The sequence below is a fragment of the Octopus sinensis genome, linkage group LG14 (assembly GCF_006345805.1).
Source record: "Octopus sinensis linkage group LG14, ASM634580v1, whole genome shotgun sequence".
In the NCBI taxonomy this organism is placed as follows: Eukaryota; Metazoa; Mollusca; class Cephalopoda; order Octopoda; family Octopodidae; genus Octopus; species Octopus sinensis.
In genome coordinates, this window is record NC_043010.1 from 38457110 (window position 1) to 38480763 (window position 23654).

The window sequence follows — 23654 nt, forward strand, 5'->3', positions numbered from 1 at the left end:
CAAAAAGTATTAAAAAGTTTAATATAAGATAATAAGTAAAACCACTTTTTTTTTTTTTAATATATATTACTATCAAAAAGGTATCCACTTTCCATTCTGGCATAGGTTGGACAGTTTGACATGGAGCTGGTTTGCAGGGAGATGTCCAGACCCCAATTGTCTGTTGTGACATGGTTTCTATGGGTGGATATGCTTCCTGTATATAAAAGAAAAGAACACGAGTATATAATTTGGGTAACTACTAGTTGCATCTATAGTGTGATTTCGCGTGTGTGTGTGTGTGTGCGCGCGTCTGTGTGTGACCCCCACTTAACCTTTGTTGGTTTGTTTATTGGCAAAGGAGCCTGATAGAATAAGTAACGGGCCTTTAAAAAATCAGTACTAGGGTCGATTTGTTCAATTAAATCCATTGACAGAAACAATATGTATGTATGTATGTATGTGTGTGTGTGTGTGTGTGTGTAATGGATTCCCATCGATTTCGACGGTGAGAATTCAGTTCGATTAACTTAAACTACCTGCTCGAACTGAATTAGCGTAAATGACGGAACATTGTTTAGATAGGTGGGCTGTGCCTATCCTAGGATAGCCTACGGGTACCCTTAACATAAATTCCACGTAAAAAATCAACCTAAGTCTGTGACAAGATTGGACAGGCACAATCCAACAGAATAATTCTCGTATAGTTTCCGTCTTCCTAATTTCGTTCACCGTCTTTTAATATATTCTCTCTCTCTTTATGTGTGTCTATCTATTTCCTTTTATTAATTCTCTCCATTTCTGTCTCATATCTTATTGTATTTCATTTATTTTCTGCCTTTTCTCTTCCTTTTTCATAATTAAACGAATACCTTTTTTCTGTCCTCATCATTCATTAATTTTTTATCGTTATACCTTTCTGATTTTCTCTCTCTCTTTCGGTCTATTCTTTTCTAATTCTCTTTTATTCTTTCTTTCTTCTACCTATTTTCACCGGTTTATTGCGGTCTACTACCCTCCCTTTACCACCAGCCCTGCTATTGTTATCCCTCACTAACGTCCTTTATTTTTTCTTCCTCTCTCACCCTCTCTCTATTTCTCTATCTCTATTCCTTTCTAACATTCTTTTCCGATCTCTCTATCTAACACACTCTATCTCCTTTCTCACGGCTCATCGCCTCTTTACTCCCCCTCTCATCCCTCTTCTATTGATATCCTCTCTCACTCCTTCTCTTCCTTTCTTCTCTGTTACTCTTTCACTCATTCTCTCCCTCCCCCTCTCTCTATTTACCTAATAGTCATGGACTTGTTGCCATCATTTGATTGGTCGCTTCATCACATGTAACAACCATGGCTGTGTGCAGGTCTGTCGCAAGACTTCTCGGTACGTATCAAACAATTAGACGGACAACCATTTCATTTATTACTTTACAATTACCCATTTTCTGCCATGTTGCTACCTTTAACTAATTTTTTTTTTTTATATATATATCTCTATATATATATATGAGTATTATCCAAATCAGTGCCTCCATGTCACGTTGTTTTTCCCTCACATCATCGAAGCCACTACACAATCAATCATTAACTCGTGTTAATTTTACCCTGATTTACCTTTCTGTTATACGTTTGAACTAGTATGTATATATTTATATATGTAATCCATTTATTTTATTCTCTCTCAACTTAACTGTAGTTTCAATGTGATCGAATTTATATCGAGCCATTGAGGGTGTCCCTTGTACGGTTGCTGGACTCGTTAAGAAATTGTAGCTAAATCTTCCTGAAATCTTACATCTAAAAAAGGAAGAGTACATTTGAAGGTGTTCTCTGTGGACACAGACTCAGTACGTCCGAAACAATAACAAAATACGAGATGGCCACTTCTGGAACGTCTTTTATCATAGGTCTCCTCGTTCAGGCCTGACGTGGGAATCAGTGACTACGTGAAACGTTTTGATAGTCATTGATTCCGATGTTGGCATAAGACCACTGATTAAAAAGGTTGACGGAATGTTTTCGAATGAATCCCACTTCAGTATATGTTTGTCTAGTATTTCTTTATTTAATGGACTATGGAAAGATTGAATGAAAATGAGAGACAACCTCCGGCGAAATTTAAACTCGTAACTTAGTAAGATAAAATAGTAGGCGCTTACTAATTATTGTCCTTACCCTGTCATTTAAATAATCATTATAGCACCTTATAGCAGTTTTTGATTTAAGGTACAAGATCAATAGTTTTGAAAAGAGTATATTTGTCGATACCATAGATCCCCAGCACTTGACTGGTACTTTATTTTATCGAACTCGGTGGGATGAAAGGCAAAGTTGACCTCGACTGGCTTTGAACTCAGAACTATTTGTACCCTCTAACGATGTAATTAGTTACAGGTGAACGTTGGAACATTCGGACGACATGTACGCGCATACGTTTTTAGGTACAAATTAGAAATTAGTGGAGTATTTGTTTATGTGGTAGCGGTTAATGAAGAGTCAAGAAGATTCTTCCGAATGCATATGATGTATGTGATGAGAGAAACTACAGGACAAATGATGTCTCAAATTCCCTTAGAATGTAAAAACCCGAATACAGCATATATATCTAATTTCTTTCTTGCTGGACCAAGTCCCAGTTTACGTTACAAAACCCTACCTCATTTTAAACGTTGTATACGTTAGAGAAAAAAGTATTATTTTTTATTCTAGATTTAACTATAACAAAATTATTTTTATTGATATATAAAGCTTTATTACTATAAACGTCTCTGTCCGGATGACTATTTGCTATCATTTTTGTTGGCTCCGTATGAATAAATAATTTGTTTACTGTTTTGCCCTTGACCCTTGAGTTTTTGCTTTATTTCTTCATCTTTCCACTCAAATGTCTGCAACTAGACTAAACCACAACATTCACATAAACTGCTTTATTTATATATATATGGGGGAACTGTTTATTGGTCACTTCCTTTACTTCGGACTATCCCACCAGCTAATTCGGGCACCAGTTTGTTTATAATTCCGATTCGGAATCTTAGCGGAGTTGACATTGTTTTACGTCCTTCCACGTAAAAACGAAAAGGTAGGGGAGATGGAGGTCGATAAACTACAAATCTAATCAAATGTTATGTAGGAGGCGATAGACTGTCAGTATTCTTCCTCCCCCAAAACATGTGGCCTTGAGCCAATGTTAGAAATAATTAACAACTTTACTTTTTAAATCCATGCCTTGTTATCTTCTTTCAGACTATGTAGAGGTAGGACCTCATATAATAAATAGCCGTTAGCTTATCTGGAATCAACATGACCGACTACATTTATTTATCCTCTAAATCTGTGGTGTTAAAAGCAGTTTCTACTGCCATTAATAACCGGTCTCTTAAAGGTTGTATCTTTCTACTCAAATGACCTTGTCTTTCAAATTGTATCGTCCTTTTTTTTTTTTTTTACCCCCTCTCTATCTCTATTATAACTCTGGGTGTCATTGAAATCGTATTTCTCTCTCTATATGTTTGTTTGTATGTACTGATCGTATTGTTTACACTTAAAAATATTCGTCAGCTGTATGTATGGCATACTGCTTGATATATATATATATTGTGTGTGCTATGTGTACATGTAATATGTGCGTGTATAAGTAAACACATGCAACGTTTTCCCCCTTCCTTGCCATTACCTCGTCCCGGTTATTGACCGACATATTTTCCTGGGGCTTTCGTTTTTTTTTTAATTTCTTTGCACCATCGTTTTCTCTCGTTATATATATAATATATATATATATATATATATATAATGTGTGTATAACTCGACGCTAGGTCAGCGTAGATGCTTGAACTGTATAGTCAGTATCATTAATGGTTAGCCTCATGTCACGCACTTAAGCAGGTCTATGTGATCAAATACATTCCGGCGCTACCATCCCTAATGTCCAAGAGACTATGATGCCCACTATATCCTTCTTATTCTTTTTAAGACTGAAATGGAGGATATATGATTTAAGGGGCGTGAGGTTTATTGCTACGTCTAGTATGTTCAACGTCCGCGTATATTGATTTTACCGATTCTGAATTCCACTAATCAATTAATATATTGCAGCGGTCTTAAAGCGACGAAAATATTTTGACAAATTAAACTTAAATGTTGAAGTGAATCGAACGGCTTTTGTGTGTTCTTAAATGGCTTACAAACACCTTCCACGCTGCAATTGTTTTCGTATCAGCACCCGATCTCGGATCAAATCACTTGCTATGCAAGTGCATCTCCGTAATTAATATATTTTTTCACACCTACGCTTACGTGAACTGCCCGTGATCTTCAGTTCTCACATTCAACATAGAAATAGCATTTATATCTCCCCCCAAATCACATTATACCTTTAAAAAATAACGAAAGTAAACATTGTGTAATGTTATTCTGGATTTTCTAAAAGAAAATGGGACAGTCAAGGCTGGAATGTCTGTGGTCATACGCCGCGCAGCTTGACCTGAGGTTAAATAACAGTATTCTCTCTTTCACACTGTAATTATTCATTATGGTTCTTCAGTTTCTGACTGCTCTAATCATTGAAATGATGGCTAAAAAATGATTTAACGTATTTTACGAAATTGTTTCGAGCCGACGAAGTAAATTCTACATGGCTGCAGTGCTAGAAATAGCAGCCAAATCTCCATGACATAACGTCGTAAATAATGAAGTGTACATTATTATATACTGTGTGTAGTCCTAAATGCACAATGTCTGGCGGGGAGTGGAAAGTGGGGATATTCACAGCTGCTTTCAATTCTAGATTTCGACCACAGACCGAACTACAACAATAATATACGGTGTTCGCTCTAATCAGCTTTTTTTTTTTTTAACTAATCATGTGTTACTTCTTTGTATAACTGTATTTTAGCTAAAGATGCTCCAGCTTTGACTATCCCATTTTAGATAAGCTTCTTTACAAACGATATGTAAGTTTTTTTATTTCCTTCGTTGTCGGTGTCACCTCACCAAGAAACAAAACAAAACCGCGGAATGTTATAGGTTCGCTCTCACAGATAATGTCTAAGCAAAAACCATTAATTATTAAGGATGTGAGCTTGTGGGTAGAGTAAATTTGTGTAATGTTCGTTTTTAGCTCACTGGATATTTAAATTAAATCATTTAGCGTAGCACATTGTTTCGTCCCTTGGGGTTCGATAAAAAGTGCTATTATTCACCGGAACAGTTGGATCGACTATTATGGGTTCCTCGTCGGCCCCGACGATGAGCATTCAGTTTTCAACCACCTGAATTCCTTCTTGTGAAATTAATTAAGGTGTTGTAAGTGTTAGAATGTTCTGTAATAGACGCGTGTACTTTTAATGTAATTCTCAAGTACAAACAGCGTGGCACACAGCATGATAAAGCCGGCATTTAAAATAGCATTTACTAAGATTGAAGAAAAAGAATCGATCCTAATACTACTAGACTTGTACTTTATTTATCTTCCCCCGAAATGATGATGTGCAAAATTTGACTTCTACGGGATTTGAACTCAAGTTCATATTCACGCCTACAAAAAGTTGGCTTTGTACCACACACACACACCTTATGCTATAATTTCACATGTGGCCACTTGCCACACCCTCTAAGGTGTTTTTAGTTGGTTTTAACAATAAAAATTGCGGGCTTTAACAGTAAAATTTATTGTGGTTTATAATATTAGAACCGTGAATCGTTAGAAAGCCATACGAAAAGGCTTGCGTGCCTTTTCGTTCCGAGTGGGAATCCTGCCGAGAAAGACTTTGCATTTCACCCTCTCGGCTGATAAAATACAAGCTGTCGAGTGTATATGCGGGATCGTCTAGGTCAAAGGTCACCAACCACCTGGCAGTACAGAAAGAATAATTTTTTTTAATTTTATATTTTCGCATTATGTATGTATGTATCGCGTGTGTTTTATATGTAATAATTAAATTATATGTTATGCTCTTTATTGTGTTTCGAGTCGACGAAATAAATTCTATATGACCGCTATGTAGAAATAGCCATGACATCACGCCGTAAATAATAAAGTGTACATAATATAGGATAGTCCTAAATACACAATGTCTTGTGATGATCACCCGGTCCGTGGCAAAATTGTCATGCGTGAAACCGGTCCGTTTGTACCGCTGATTTAGGTTACTGTATTCCCCTGCTAACATATATACCTTCACATTGAAATGTGTGACCTTGTGGAGGCGTTTTCTGAAGCTCCCTACCAGTTTCATGTCCCTATCACTCGTGTTACTAATGCCCTTGAGAACAATCAAGAATGTTTGTACAGATTTTTCTCTCGTTCCTTCCCTGCTTCCCATGCATCCGGATTAGTGGTGGGTAGCGTTGGTAAAGCTAGTACCGGTGATATATTAGTAGTATGGAGTCGATCGCCTCCTCTTCCTATCTCTCATGTACATTTATATGACCTTGTGCTGCCGGGGAAAATCCTTACCTAGCACTTGCTAACCTTGCATATCTTATCCGTTAATTCATTTTTTGGCAGCGAGAGTTATTTTTCTTTAATTTCGTTTCTTCACTCGTTCTTCACTATTCTTTTATCAGTTTCGCTGATTGTAGTGCGGCCATGCTGGGGCACTACCTGCAATGTTTCGGTCGATCGTGTTGACCTCTGTGCTTATTTTATTTATCTATTTCGCGAACAGCTAAGTTACCAGTGCAACACGAGATAAATATAAACATGCACGCACACAGAGCGAACTGTGTGTGTGTATGTGTGAGTGTGTATGACGTGTTTCTGCAGAGATTCCGTCTACCAAATTCCACCTCGCAAAGAGTATTGCTACAGTCCGAAGCTAGAAAAGAAAACATTTGCCCCCAGTGTTCCGTACAGTGGAAGTAAATACTGATCAAGTATAAATTACATTGATATATTGTTTTAAAATACACCACTTGCACCTGATATATATATACATATCCATTTGTATTTATAAACGGTATTCATTCATTTAGATATGAAACTTTCGTCTGTTACTTGCTACTCCGAGTTCGGTGTTTGTTTTCCTCAAACGGAAAATATTTGTGCACCAGTGTTTGACCCACGAAAGAAAATATATTTGGCTGAATTGGATTTGGTTTTTGCTTTCACGAAATTGTTTGAACACTAATTTTTTGAATATGTCGTTGACTGTGTGGCTATCACCTATTTCTTGAAGAAAGGAATGTCTTTAGTATGTCACTGTCTCCAGTTGGCAGTTTGCCCACGTCGTGTAGGTCAACTATCAAAGCCATTCCAGCCGGGATTTCAAATCTGGGACAGCATTCTCTGGTGTGCCTTAGTATATTTTAAATGCGGTGTGGTTTGAAGGTGATTTCACTGCTATTTCTAGCGGATTGAAATCTCACATAGTAGCTGCCTCCGTAGTTTGTACAACTGCTGTGGTAATAATAATCTGTGGATCGGGTTTCGAATTACCCTCAGTAATTTCCCCAGTAAATGTTTTTGAATCTACTGCTTTGTTGCTTGGAATATTACAAAATGCCTCGCTGTGTGAATCGTTAGTTTAATGGGTAGATGGCAGATTAAAAAATAATCAGTGAGACTAGTGCTAGTTTGTGTTGTCATAAAATGCATTTATCTATATAATAGTGTCAGCTCGTATGTTTTTAGAAGATGAGTTACCGCCGTTTCTCCGTCCGTCACCCATGAGAGCGCAGGCGCTTCGTCCATTTCTTGAGTTGTAGCGCACCTCAGCATTGTATGAGATATCGTTTATCGAAGGAAATTTAGCTGTTACATATGAGTAAGGTCCAAGCAATTATATAGCAGTGATCGTCGTGTTATCACCTGTAGGCGGTCACTGATAGAAACGATTTATGGCGAAGTTCTGGCAATCTTTCTTATCAAATTTTTTTAAAAAACAATAAACTAAAGTTCTTGGACACTCTTGTGGAGGCATGCCAAAAATATTTCTCCAGAATATAATCAATGAGTTTTTGGATTTGTTTTGCTAGATTCTTTATCTGAGTTCGTGTGTTGAAGCATATTTTGTTCTGGGGAGAGTCATTCTCTTTTAGTGCCTTATTATTTAACTCACTCACCGGTAAAGATTCCTCTAATTTATTATTATTTTTATTTAGATAAAGTAAATGAGTGGAAACTTTACCGGTGAATGTTAAATAATAAGGCACTAAAAGAGAATGACTCTCCCCAGACACAACAAAATAATTGATGAGGTTAACTCTTCGCCATGTTAAACATTAATCACCTGGAAGATACTGTTCGCACACTGGTGTTACAGGAATCACTATCTTTAGCCATTGGTTTGCATTTCACTATAAGCAAAATATGAAAAAGAATTAGGATGGGTGGGGGTGGTTTTTGTTTAATTTCATTGTTCTGGCAGAATCCTTAGCACGCCGGGCGAAATATTTACCGATATTTCGTCTGCCGCTGTGTTCCGAGTTCAAATTCCGCCGAGGTCGACTTTGCCTTTCATCCTTTCGGGGTCGATTAAATAAGTACCAGTTACGCACTGGAGTCGATATAATCGACTTAATCCGTTTGTCTGTCCTTGTTTGTCCCTTCTGTGTTTAGCACCTTGTGGGTAGTAAAGAAATAGGTATTTCGTCTGCCGCTGTGTTTTCCTAGTTCAAATTTCGCCTAGGTCGACTTCGCCTTTCATCCTTTCGGGGACGAGTAATCAACTAGTCCCCACCCCCACCCCACTAAATTTCAGGCTTTGTACCTATAATAGAAAAGATTATTTATTTTATACACGACATCGTGGCCAAACCCTACTTCTTCTTTGTCTTCGGCCCTTGTGGCCAATAACAAAAACATTATTCTGTAGTTTAGTGTCTGTATATGCTTGCATATAGGTGTAACCGTGTTGTATGCAAAAGCTACCTGTTGTAAGTCATAGACGAACACACATTCATTCAATCTTGTTCACGCATTGATGACTCCGTTCGTTTTGCAGGATTTTTATATTATTTCGTCCTTAGTCACTACCACTTTCATATCATCCCGTGTCCTATTTTTTTCTTATTTTTTCAACCACTCCAGTCCAAGTTACCTTGGTTTCGATAAACCATTTGAATGTTGGTATATACGTTTGTTTCTGTATTTATTCATTTATCCCCCCATCTCTTCATATCGTTTACTTCTGCTTCAGGTTACCTCTTAGCTGCTCATCAGATCACTGTCTTAAAAATAATTGTTTCTGATTTTTATAATTATAGTTGTTTATGGTTGAAAATGATAATGGTGGGGAAATGACTTCGTCGGTACATATCTTATAAATAAATGCACCTCATAAACACACGTTTGGATTACAGGGAGGTGCAAAAGTAGGTATACAGTTATGAAAAAAGGAACCACGTACAATACTAATTTTTATCGAAAAAATTAAAAGTTACGATAAAAGTATTATAGTTATATGTATTATTATGATTAATAACACTGGAAATATTAACAAAAAACAATGAGGCTAACTCATTTAATGTGCTAATAATTTTAATGAATTATTATAACATTGATGTGATTTGCTTCATCTGTATACAATTAAAAGGGTGCTCGAAACAATTGTTAATCAGATACCTCCACTTTGAATGAATATACGTTGTGTCTGTGCATCTTAGCAATCTATTTATCATTGCATATGCAATTATATTCTGAGGAGGAAAAAAAGATGAAAGCAGCCATTAAATGTTATTGATAGAAGATAAGGCGCAGCACATTAAGAACCACAATTCATCATTGCTACTGAAAAATATAGAGATCTAAGTAACTTGTAATATTTGAGAGGAAAATAGGGCAAGATGGCAGATTGATTAGAAGAATTAAGCAATCTTGTTGTTTGTCTTTATTCCTATTCAATTCAGGCCTAGAATTACTGTCGATAGTGGTGTGGGAGTGTGGTATTTTTGGCATTTACCCTTCCTAAGTTGAAATTAGTACAGGTCAAATACCAAGATCAATTCATTTATATGGGTAATTTACTTCAATTGACAGCAGCTTTGCAAAATTTTATAACCTTGTAAGAAATTATTAGAGGTAAAACAAATCTCTCGGATCGCTTTGACCGGCAGATTTTTTAAATAATTTCTTTGTAACTAAACACTTTTAAACTTCGTATACTGGTGGAATGTGTTTATAAAACATCTTTTTCTCTTGGCTTTCTTGAGAAAATTCTGTAGTTTGTAAGCTGTTTGTTGTTGAATTTCTTGCATTTCGGCAATTTCAACCAATCAATGACATCTATTGAGGTGAATACAATCTCTCCGAATCTTTGGCAGACTACTTTGGATGTGTAGATATAGATGGTGATTCTGGTACTGTTAAAATAGTTGTCGTTTTAAAAGGGTGGGTATTTTATTTCTTTGTACTGGTAATTTGTTCTTCATGGTTGATTACACATGCGATTGTCCATTCAATGCTCAGACACATATACTCACACACACACACACACACACATATATATATACATACATATGCATATACTCGTATGCATATAAGTTCACATATGCCCATGTGTGCATATACACACAAACACACATATATATATGTATTATGTGGGTACTTTCATGCATTGTAAACTTGCAGACAGGCACCCTTATGTATACATATAGATACTGCTAATGATATTTTATGACATAATGGCAAGCTGGCAGAATCGTTAGCATGACAGATATAATGTTTAGCAGCATTTCATCCTTTATGTCTTGAGTTCAAATGCCACCGAGGTCGACTCTACCTTTCATCTTTTCAGGCTCAGTAATAAAATGAATACTAGTTGAGCACTGGGGTCTGTGTAATAAACTGACACCCTCCTGCAAAAGTGCTGGCCTTGAGTACTATGACATTTCTGTATCGGTTATTGCTAACAATCATTCTGCTTTCACAACAGACACTTTTTCTTTTTATCTATTTGTGGTATCTTCACTTCTGATAAATAGATTAGTAACGTTAATAATACAATGATTTCTAACATAGGCACAAGGTCACTTTTTTTTTCATTCTTTTTCGAATGGTATAACCAATTAAATTGAACCAGTATTTTGACTGATACTTTTATTTTTAATAACTTCCTTCCCTTCTCTGAAAGGAAGCATAAAGATAAAAATTAATAGCTATTCATACTTTAAAATTTAGCTATAGAATTTAGCATACTTTTCTCACAAAGCGTAAAACTGAAATAAACTATTGTTTGCTTTTATTTTTTATATTTAACATTGGTACAAAAATACAAATATGTAGGGCAGGAATTGTAACCAATGAATTAACATCAGTGAATTACTGGTACTTTATTTGGTGACTCTATGGCAAAGGGTCTCGACTAGGGTCCATACAACCCTTGGAGGTCCACATAAAATTTTGCTATTAAAATTTATTTGCAATAAATTGGTTGTACTTTTACAATACACAAAATATTGAAAGAAAAAAAAATTTATACAGTTCCTAATAATATTTAATCATAAAAATATAGAGAAATTATTATTTCTAAATCTCTCAATGAGAGATTCAGTAACAGTACTCTAAAGTAAAGATTATTTGTCAACATAATGTGGCAGTCCCAGTTGGGACAAATATTACTGTTATTTAGCCCCAGGAAACATTGTCTCCAGCTGGCTGCCAAGCAATTATTCTGTGCTGACGAAGAGAAATAACCCAGAAACTGCGGTATGCAAATATTGCTTTGTGCTGAATTGTTTGAAAATATAAGGACACAGTGTGTTGTCTAGCCAGCTGGAGACGGTTTCCTGGGGCTAAATAACAGTAACATTTGTCCCAACTGTGACTGCCACATTATGTTGGCAAATAATCTTTACTTTAGAGTACTGTTACTGAATGTCTTTCGTTGAGAGATTTAGAAATAATTTTTCTGTTTATTAGATCAGTGATGGTGTGTCACTTTGAAAATTACATATTCAAACAGGAATTTATCAGCACCATCTCTAGCCAAGCAGTTATTCTGTGCTGATGAAAGGAAATAGAAACCACGGTACGCAGATATTGCTTTGTGCTGAGTGGTGATGCTAAAACTCCCTTGTTCGAAAATATAAGGACACAGATAGTGTGTTGTATAGCCAGCTGGAGACAATGTTTCATGGGGCTAAATGACAGTAATATTCGTCCCAACTGGGATTGCCATATTATATTGGCAAATAATCTTCATAAAAATATAATGGTCTTTTAAACACTGAATGGCTAGGAGGGTCTACCCTGAGTAAAATAGGAATCAAATGGGGTCCATAGGCAAAACGTGGTTAAGAAACACTCTTAAAGTGTTAACAACAAAGGCAAGTCAACACACTTGCAACCAGCCCTTTGCACTCTTCTGCTCTGTGTATTCAACAATTAATTTTAAAACCTTTATTTTATGACGGCTAGAGTGTGGTCCAAAAAGCCTGTGATTGTTTATGTTTAGAATCCTGTTCTAGGATTGGTGTGAGAGGCTGGATCTGGCCAATCTGAACATAAAATAGGTTGTTTGACCCTTTAGCATTCAGATTACTTTGTCAAAGGTAAAGCTTATTTGTTCACGTTGTTTTTGAATTAAGCATGTATTATCTCATAGCTTCAATATTTCAATGATGATATTGTGCATTTTTAGAATGATATTTTAGGATCTGTGCGAGAAGCCAAATCTGGCCAATTTGAACATAAACCCAGTAGAATATTTTGGCCAGCGAGCCAAGGCGGCTAGCTGGCAGAAACATTAGCATGCCAGGTGAAATGCTTAGCGGTATTTCGTCTGCCATTGCATTCTGAGTTCAATTTCCGCCAAGGTCGACTTTGCCTTTCATCCTTTCAGGATCGATTAAATAAGTACCAGTTACACACTGGGGTCAATATAATCGACTTAATCCGTTTGTCTGTCCTATGTGTTTCACCCCTTGTGGGTAGTAAAGAAATAGGTATTTTATCTGCCATTACATTCTGAGTTCAAATTCCGCCAAGGTTGACTTTGTCTATCCTTGTTTGTCCCCTTTTATGTTTAGCCCCTTGTGGGCAGTAAAGAAATAAGAATATTTTGGCCAGATATGGCTGCTTTAAATGCTAAAGGGTTAAATCAGCAAAGAGTTACTCTGCCTTTTGGTGATTTTCAATTTTGCTTTACATTTATCTTAGACATCAAATCTGCTTTCCTATAAATGTGTATTACTTCCTGCATTTCAGAGTATTTTTAACCCCTTTGATGCCAACCTGCCTGGATTGCCCTTGTCCTAGGATACAAATATCCTGGTTTAAAGTGAACTAAAAATTAAAACCTTCTGTAAAAATTTTGTGTTATGTTCCGAACACCAACTTCATAATGAGTTATTTTATGAAATTCTTCATTATTTTCACAATTAATTGTAACACATGAAGTGTATTCCAACAGAGGCATGGTAATGAAGGGGTCAAGGACCATTGCCAAACTTCTCTTTTATGGTATTTATTGCATCATCAACATTATTTCATGTCTATTTTGTTCCCCTATGTGTAGAATAAAGTTTAAAGTTGTCTGCTCAGAAATATCTAATAAAGTGGATGCCTAAATGATATTGTTGTAGTCAGTCTCATACTGGACGTGTATGAAGTTCTGCACATCATCATTTAATGTCCGTTTTCCATGCTGGCATGGGTTGGACGGTTTGACTGAGGTTTGGAAAGCCAGTGGCTGCACCAAGATCCAATCTGATCCGGGTGCTTTTTATATGCCACCTGCACAGGAGCCAGTCAGGTGAGCCTGGCATTGATCATGTTCGGATAGTGCTTTTTACGTGCCACCAGCACGGGAGCCGATCATTCTTATATTCTTTTCTACTCTAGGCACAAGGCCCGAAATTTTGGGGGAGCAGGGCAGCAGTCAATTAGATCGACCCCTATAGGATGAAAGGCAAAGTCGACCTCGGCGAAATTTGAACTAAGAACGTAAAGACAGACAAAATACTGCTAAGCATTTCACCTGGCATGCTAACATTTCTGCCACCTCACCACCTTCCAATCTGATTTATATTTTAAGAAGAATGACTGGAAAAAGTCATCAAAAATGTATTGATTCTTTTACAAAGATATACAGCTAGCTGGAAGTTTAGGATCTTTTTGGTTTGCAGTGAATAATTATACACATTTTACTGCAGCTTATGAACATTCAGCACTGCCCTTACACTCCCAGGGTTTCTTTAACTGCTAGAGTGAGAACTGCTATATATTGGAGAACTGCAGTGTGGTCCTGCGATGGAGTAGAAGTTGAAATACTATATCTCTAACGAATCTGTTGACCATATCAGATCACTCAACAAACTACATTCGCGACAAATGTGTTGGATTATTTCTGACTTTGGGCTGAGCAACATACACTGAACCTGTTTAATTCCCACCCTTGCTAATATTCCCATTTTTTTTTTTTCAGTTGTCTTTTGCCATCTAATGACAACAACCACTGCCTTAACTTTGAGATCTTTGCTTCTTGAACTACCAACAAACTCTGTGGTAACCACAGTTACATCTCTCCTGGTTCTCTTGTTGATGTAGATCGTCCATAATCTATATATGGAATTTTTAATTTGTTTTTTACTTTAGATAGTTAAGTCCATAAGTCAGTGAAATGATAAGTTGTAACACTAGTGGATAAATGTCTGTAATCTGATAACAGTTCACTGCTAAGTAGGTTATACTAATGTAGAGTTTATTGTCTTCTTCAGTGGAGCTAGTTATTGTGTGTGTATGTCTGTGTGTAAAAGTATGTGTGGTGTTGTTATTTCATGTATTTTCTTGGTTTCAAGCTTCTTGTCTGTAAACATGGATGCCTGCAGCAGTCAGTGTATGAAGATGAATGTGTGTGTTTAAAGAGAGCAAGATGTGTGTATGAGTATATATGTGTGTGTGTGTGTGTGTGTGTAAATTGTGTGAGGCAACTGCTATCTCTGTGTGTTATCATTTACCTATGAACCCTCTCAATCCTTTTCAGTGTTGAATGAAAGGGAAAAACTAGGTTAATCTAGAAATGAGTTGAATTTTTAGTTTAGGTTTTAGTGATAGAAGTATTTTCATGAAATGGACTTTTTAATAGCATTGTAAGCTTCGGATCTTTTCGGGTTTGAACGGCAGTTTTTTCTAGCGGTGTCATATGAAATTGTCACCCATAATTATGACTCTAGTATCGATCTATTGTATTTCAATCTATTTTAGGGTTAGGATTAGGGGTGGGGGAAGGGTATCTTTTTTTCTTCACAAATGTAAATAAACCCAATCTGTTTCTTAAACGGGGGACATATTCATACGGCACAGAATGTTGTTTACCTCAATGGACATCAGTGATTTGTTGAAATTGCAGGAATTTAAGAAAAAAACAACAAATATCTTACAAACTATAGAATTTTCTCAATAAAGCCAAGAGAAAAAGATGTTTTGTAAACACATTCTACCAGTATACGAAGTTTAAAATTTTTTAGTTACCTAGAAATTATGTTAAAAACTGCCATTCAAACCAAAAAGATCCTAAACTTCCAGCTAGTTGTATATCTCTGTAAAAGAATCAATACATTTTTGATGACTTTTTCCAGTCATTCTTCTTAAAATATAAACCAGATTGGAAGGCGGCGAGCTAGCAGAAACGTTAGCATGCCAGGCGAAATGTTTAGTGGTATTTTGTCTGCGTTACGTTCTTAGTTCAAATTTCGCCGAGGTCGACTTTGCCTTTCATCCTTTTGGGGTCGATAAATTAAGTACCAGCGGCATATTAGGGTCAATCTAATTGACTGCTGCCCAACTCCCCCAAAATTTTGGGCCTTGTGCCTAGAGTAGAAAAGAATACAAACCAGGTTGGGATATGGGAGCGCAGAAAATTTGCTGATTATAGGTATTTTAGTTAATTTAACCCTCTTGTTACTATATATCTGCTAAGATACTGTGCATCTCTTGATTAATTTTAAAAATGATGAAAGGCTTAAAATAACTTCATCTTGGTGTTAGGTTTTTGGTTTAAATTGCTTTAAAACATCTGCATCACAGAGCTACAGACAATTGTAGTTAGGTTGGTACCCAAAGGGTTAAAAGGTGCTGAACCATCAGTCAGTGGCATTGGACAGAAATTTTTGTGGTGTTTGTTCTGGCTTTCTACATTTTGCGTTCAAGTCCTAAGAACAACTTAACACTTTGTCCTTTTCGGGAGTTCAATAAAGTACCAGTCTAGAATATGGATTAACAGCATTGTTAGAACTTTGGCTATTGGTGTTTTGGGTTGTTTTTTTTTTTTTGATAAGAAATTTAATGAAAATACTTAACAACATTGATAAAGAACAATAAAAATTGAGTTATGTAATATTCTTTTCTACTCTAAGCACAAGGCCCGAAATTTTTGGAGAGGTGGCCAGTTGATTAGATTGACCCCAGTAAGCAACTGGCACTTAATTTATTGATCCTGAAAGGATGAAAGACAAAGTCGACCTCAGCTGAATTTGAACTCAGAACGTAAAGACAGATGAAATACTGCTAAGCATTTCGCCCTGCATGCTAACATTTCTGCCAGCTCACTGCCTTTGAGTTCTATAATATTGATATAGTCGGAAGATTAAAGTGAAATGAGTTTAGGGGCTACTAGGTATTGCATCAATGTTTGGCTGGAAATTAGTTTTTGCCTCAGATTACCATGCTCTTCCTGATTCAGTTTGCTAATAATTCAGTTCCTTTAACACTCCCAATGATTTGAGGTGTATATCAGCCCCTTGGGTGACATACACCCCCCAGGAGTCAATATTGACCACTCTACCAACTTTTACCTTAGACACTAAAATGATTCTACCAATCCACTACTCCAGATACTCTCTCTCTTTTACTTGTTTCAGTCATTTGACTGTGGCCATGCTGGAGTACCGCCTTTAGTTGAGCAAATCGACCCCAGGACTTATTCTTTGTAAGCCTTGTACTTATTGACCTTACATACCTAAATCAGAAATGATTCATATTCTTTTCTACTCTAGGCACAAGGCCCGAAATTTTGGGGGAGGTTTGGGCCAGTTGATTAGGTCAACTCCAGTATGTGACTGGTACTTAATTTATCGACCTTGAAAAGATGAAAGGCAAAGCCAACCTCAGCCGAAATTGAACTCTGAATGTAGAGACAGACGAAATATCGCTAAGCATTTTGCCTGCCATGGTAAAACTCCTGCCAGCTCACTGCCTTAGAAATGATTCATATTAAAGTATTATGTGTGTTGAAAGCTAATCTCAATCAATTCTTGTTTGTTTCAGTTCCCAAAAATGTCGGGATCCCGCAGTGCTTCAATTCAGTCCGAACAAACTACTCTGGTACTCGTCCCCACTTAATGATTGGTAATGACACTAAATTGATCTGTCAGGGTTTAACTGGAAAACAGGTAATATTTCATTTTACTTTTCACTCTTTTCAAAAATTCTTTCTGTTTTTTTTTTCATTGTAATAGCTTTATTCACTTACGTACATATCATTGCAAATGTTGACAATACAAACCAACAAATAAAACTTTATTTACATGAAGAGTCAACGTCAAGGACACATTTGATTATGTAGTTCTTGATGTAAGAATAAAAAATGGGATCATAGCAGCTAGAACACATTCTACGATAGGCCTGTAGAATCAGGGATAACCTAGTAGATAGGAGTGAACAAATGCAGTTGTCAGGTTCACTCAATACCACATGGTTGGAAACGCAATTTAATTCATAATCTATTTAAGGTGAATTGACAGTCATTAGAGCACAGGACAAATGACTTGTATTTTTTTCCTCCAACTCTCTGAGTTCAAAGGTCAATTTTTCCATCCATCCTTTTTGGTCCGACAGAATTACTGTATTTTAACATATATAAGGAACCCCCTAATTTTGGGGGCTTAAAATTTGGAAAAAGGGTTTTGCAAGGGATTATAATACTATCCATATATAAAAATCTCCCGTATTTTTTTAACCTAATTCTTGACAAAAAAGGGTTCTTTATACACATTAAAATACAGTGATTACCAATCAAGGGAAATGGTTTGCTGGAATTATCAGCACATCAAACAAGGTGCCTTTTGGTATTTGTTGCAGCTCTTTGATCTCTTAGTTTCTGAGTAGTAGGACTTAATCCATTCCTCGGTGTAACACCAACACTTGGTCCATGGCTATCTTTAGAAGAGTTTACATTTTGTTGCAAGTGTTCAGGCTAAGTGTCTGCTTTGAGCATAACTTTTTTCCTTCCAATCAATGTCCCCAGAAATGACCAAGGGTTACAGGTGCTCTCTTCCTTTGCTGACCTACTGGTACAAAACTAAAAAGAGGCACTTGAGAAAGAAAAAAACATCATAACAATATTGGGGTCTCACTGAATTAAAAATCCTTAGTACTAATTCTTGACAAAAAAAAGGGTTCCTTATACACATTAAAATGCAGTGAGTACCAATCAAGGGAAATGGTTTGCTGGAATTATCAGGGCATCAGACAAGGTGCTTTTTGGTATTTGTTGCAGCTCTTTGATCTCTTAGTTTCAGAGTAGTAGGACTTAATCCATTTGCAGGAGGGGGCTCGTTGATTACATCAGCCTCAGTGTTCAACTGGTACTTAATTTATTGACCTCCAAAACAATAAAAGGCAAAGTTGACCATGGCAGCATTTGAACTCAGAGTGTAAAGACAGATGGAATGTTGCTGTGCATTTTGTCCGGTGTGCTAATGATTCTGCCAGTTCACTGCCTTGACCAAACTGAAGTTATATCTGGTTTAGCTGAGGTTGACTTTGCCTTTCATCCTCTTGGGCTCAGTAAAATTAGTACCAGTCAGAGACATGGGGCCTGATGTAATCAGCTTACCCGCTCTTCTGAAATTGTTGGCCTTGTGCCGAAATTTGAAAATATCATCTGATTTAGGTAAAGTAAAATATGCCAGGTTTGTTATGCTCAGGTAAGAATCTTCTAGTTCAATTAACAAGCAGTCACTTTTCTCTCTTTTTTCTGAGAAAACCCACCGGTAGCCAAGTTAATAGACAACCAATTGTGTTTTATATCCATGACAAAGACATGTCTGCCTAACCCGATTCCAGGCAGTGACTTGAATAATAATAATAATAATAACATCGAAAAATACTTTAGGAATGAGAACCCAGGATCAAAATTTCCCCAAGACACCTGATGAAAGCTGGAGGGTATATAAGCTGAAACATGTTTACAACAAACAAGATGAGGACAAATATCCGTCAAATGTAAATAATGTACATTATTGCATCCTAAATTAGTAAGGTGTGATTTCAGATTGATTAGTCATTGTTTTTAACTGGTCAATTAACTACATATAGGTTCTTTTGACTCTCCTTACTTAGGAGGTTGTTAACCCCAGGGTTAGTCTTTTTTATTTGAGTAATAGTTTCATAATAAAAGGTAGCCCAATCTTTATTCAGACATAGTGTATCTAGACGTACATTTTTTTTCTTTTCTTTTTAAAGATAGTAAGGTGTAGTTTATAAAAGAACGAATTCCTTTCTTGGCTCCTTTTATGTAGGAAATAATCATAGGTTTTATTATTCAGCATTATAAATAGTCCTTGCCATTTCATGGGCTCATAATTCTTTGATGGAGTTGTAGCAGAGCAGTAGAATTACTTTGCCCCAGCATATCAGTACAGTGGTGCTGCATTCCTCTGCTCTTTAAAGCTAGCGGTGGAGTAATACACTTGACGACTTCCGCCCAGAGTAACGATGCGGATTTTTCAAGAGCATTTATTCAGTCACTGTCTAAATGTCGGAACGTTAACACCTAGTTCCCTTTTGTTGCTGTTTGCTTTATTCCATTCGGATAGACACTAAACTATCCACAAGCTTGTAGCTCGTCTAGCTCGACACACTATGGATCCTCTAAGAGTTGCTGCTGAGGTATTGAATGGGGTACAACATAATTGGCCAGTCTGTCAGTGGTCTTCCTCCGCTCTTTAACCCGTTCGTTACCGTATTTATTTTGAGATGCTCTGTGTTTCATTCAATTAATTTTAATTATAACATGGAATTTAGTAAAAGAACTTAGTTATCATTAGGCTAGTGTTGGGAACATAAATTGTGACTAAGGTTTGGTGGAAGATTTTAATTCAATACTTATGAAAGTAAGACATTTGTACTACAGAGCCAGAGGCGGTTTTGGCCGGGTTGGTATCAAAAGGGTTAAAAGCTTGCAGTGGAGGAACACAGCACCACTGTGCTGCTATGCTGGGGCGGAGTAATTCTATTGCCCTGCTACAGAGTCATAGAGGCACTGTCTTGATATATATGTCTAAGGCAGTTTTAAACCTGATCAAACCCATCCCCATCCAGATCTGGCCAGAGTTGATTCCTTTCGATAGGAGAGAAGCACGAAAATAATAATAAAGAGGATTAACTCCAGTATAGAACTGTTGCTTTGCTTTTCATCCTTTCAATGTTGATAAATTCAGCATCAGCATGATTTGAATTCATATTGGCAAGTACAGGAGACCAGAAAACCATAGACTTCACCATACTTACCAAAACAATTAAACCACATTATTGAGCATAATGTCTTTTCCTCAACACAGTTCTTAAATTTTTTGTGTTCACTACATATGTTAAAACTAACTTATCAATTATTTTCATGCAGATGGCGTTCCTAAGTTCCTTTTTATCTCAAATATCAATTTTAGTTACCTGTTGTCCTGTAACCTTATTTTTCTTGAACTGTAGGCCTACATGTTTTACTCCTCTTTTACAGGGTACGTTCCACAGTGAACAATGTATTAGTTATGGAACACAAATGGTGGGAGGTGTGTCACCTGCCAAAGCTGGCACCACACATCTAGGTTTACCTGTATTTGCTTCTGTCAAGGAGGTGAGTGTAACGGATTAAACTCAGTTTGATGTCTTTATTTTATTTATTGTGATGTAGACACGGAATTTATTTTATCCTCTCCTGCACGAGATGAGAGATGGAAAGAGAGAGAGATCCTTCCCAAGTCATATAGGCTCATAGGGCAAGTTTCTGTGGCACATATACTGCCCACTGGATGGAATGCCAGTCTGCTGCAGGGTTACTGATTTTTGCCAGCTGAGTGGACTGGAGTGACATGAAATAAAGTGTTTTGATCAAGAACATAATGTATTGCTCTGTCCTGGAATCAAAACCATAATCTTAGGATCAGGACTCTAACACCCTAACTACTAAGCCATGTGCCTCCTACACAAGGTAAAAATACAAACTATACTTCTTTCAGTCTATATGGCTGGCAGCAGAACCTTCATTTCATCATCATCATCATTTAACGTCCGTTCTCCATGCTAGCATGGGTTGGACGGTTCGACCGGGGATCTGGGAAGCCAGAAGGCTGCACCAGGCTCCAGTCTGATCTGGCAGTGTTTCTACAGCTGGATGCCCTTCCTAACGCCAACCACTCCATGAGTGTAGTGGGTGCTTTTTACGTGCCACTGGCACAGGTGCCAGGCGAGGCTGGCAATGGCCACGATCGGATTGGTGCTTTTTACATGCCACTGGCACAGAAGCCAGTCAAGGCGGCACTGGCTTCGGCCACGTTTATGCCCAATAATGTCATTTCAAAAAATGCATAGCTGTGATGAGCAAGACGCAATGGCTTGATGATTAAGATATTTTGTTTTGTAATAATTTAATCACGAAAGGAGGTGCAAGATACCTATGCCCTTTACAAACCTGTCCAGACCTATGCACTTTATAGACCTTACTATAGTAAGATTGGTGTTATAGGTGCTTAGCCTAAATACATGTAACTAGAGAGTGACTATTTTTTTTATGGCTCATCGTATTGCAATCTGACCTCCTCCTGGGTCAGATACGCAATTCTGTTGTGAAAGGTGTCAGTTTCTCAACCATTCTTCTCTAAGATGTCTTGAATGAATCCTTAATAAGATTATAATATTTCTCCTCATTTGCCTGATTTTTTTAACAAAAGATTGTTTCCTTTTAATTTTGCTTTCAGTAAAGTTTTTGCTTGGAATCCAGCAAGAAACTTTACTTGTACCATGCACACATTCAGGAATAAAAGACCTGATAATAATGAGAGATTAGATTGAAAACAATCTCCTCTGTCCAAAGATTCTAATTTTAACGACTTTTCTTCATTCTCTCTTTACTCCCTGTGAATTGCAGGCCGTAAACAAGACGGGAGCAAACGCTACTGTGATATTCGTACCGCCTCCAGCGGCAGCTAAAGCAATAGATGAAGCTATCGATGCAGAAATTCCTCTCGTTGTGTGCATTACTGAAGGAATTCCACAGCAGGACATGGTGAAGGTGAAGCACAAACTAGTCCGACAGAGCAAGACCAGGTTAATTGGTCCAAACTGTCCTGGAATTATCAAGGTAAGTGTTGAGCGAGTGCTGAAGGAAAGCACAGGTTCTGTGGTGCTTTCTTTGTTGCATAATTTTTTTTTTTACTCCTGTTATTTAATGAGTTTTTATTATCACTAATGAGAGATTAGGGCAGTGAGTTGGCAGAACCATCAGTGTGTCAAACAAAATTCTTTTAGCCATTTCTTCCGGCTCTTTACATTCTAAGTTCAAATTATGCCGAGGTCAAATTTACCTTTCATCCTTTTGCGGTGGGGGGTGGGGATAAATAAGTACCAGTTAAGTACGGGAGGAAATCCATGTATCTCACTAGCTCCTTCCCCCAAAATTTCAGGCCTTGATCCTTTGGTTGAAAAAATTATTATTACTGATGAAATTTGAGAATGATGGATTGTTATTTTGTCTGACACTGTAACAAAATACCTTGTGCTATTTCTTCCAGCATTCTTTAAATTCTGCCAAGATCAACTCCACCTTTGATCCCTCCAGGTTGATAAGAAATAAATTACAAGTCAAGTACTGAGGTTGATGTAATCAACTAACCCTAACTACCCCAGCTTTCAAAATTCCTGCCCTTGTGCCTAAATTTTATATTATTTCTGATGGAATAGCAGTGGAATGGTTGATGACAAATAGGAGGGAATTGGACTAAATGGTTTTGCAGTATTTAGTTACGTCCCTTTACATCAAGAGTTTTGCTTTTCGTCCATCCATCAAAAAAGGTCAATAGAATAAATATTAGTTGAAGATTTCCTGATTTTCTCCAAAATTGCATGGTCATGTGCCATAGATTTTGGTCAGTTACACACTGGGGTCGATGTAATCGACTTAATCCCTTTGTATGTCCTTGTTTGTCCCCTCTATGTTTAGCTCCTTGTGTGCAATATTCAAATTGATTAGATGTTCACTCCTATTATAGACATCAGCAAAGTGTACAAGAGAAACAATTATAGTGATGTACATAGATGATATAACTGAAGCTAAATGCTGAGTGAAATGATGTCTTAGTGAACTTCATTGAAGAAATAATGAGGTCAAATTTAAGGGTTCAGCTAGACCTCATAAAAAAAATTGTTGAAAGACTGCAGTTAGCTGTAAAATAGAACTGATGCCCATGGCAGCATAAAAATGCAAATTTCAAAGCAATTGTGTTTGTCCCTAATGTTGTTATCATCATGATCATCATTAAGGGGATGAATTGGCAGAATTGTTACTGAAGTAATAAATGCCTTTTTATATATGTTCCAGTGTAGGTCTTTACCCTCTGAGATCAAATTCTGCCATGGTCAACTTTACCCTTCATCCTTTTGGAGCCAATAAAGTACCAGTCATGTACTAGGGTCGATATAATCAACTTGTCCCTCCACTCAAAATTTTATGTAGTTTGTTACC

The 23654-nt window shown here is 36.9% G+C and overlaps 1 protein-coding gene across 1 annotated transcript in view; it reads left to right on the forward strand.

The window, feature by feature from the left end:
- Nucleotides 1-1206: 1206 nt before the first annotated feature.
- Nucleotides 1207-23654, forward strand: part of LOC115218809 (succinate--CoA ligase [ADP/GDP-forming] subunit alpha, mitochondrial) — a 28198-nt gene continuing 5750 nt past the window's right edge. Inside the window, exons 1-4 of the mRNA XM_029788747.2 lie at nucleotides 1207-1363; nucleotides 17186-17310; nucleotides 20655-20771; nucleotides 22062-22274. Of these exons, the coding sequence (XP_029644607.1) occupies nucleotides 1330-1363; nucleotides 17186-17310; nucleotides 20655-20771; nucleotides 22062-22274 (489 nt within the window). The 5' untranslated portion in view covers nucleotides 1207-1329. The remainder of the gene's footprint in view (nucleotides 1364-17185; nucleotides 17311-20654; nucleotides 20772-22061; nucleotides 22275-23654) is intronic.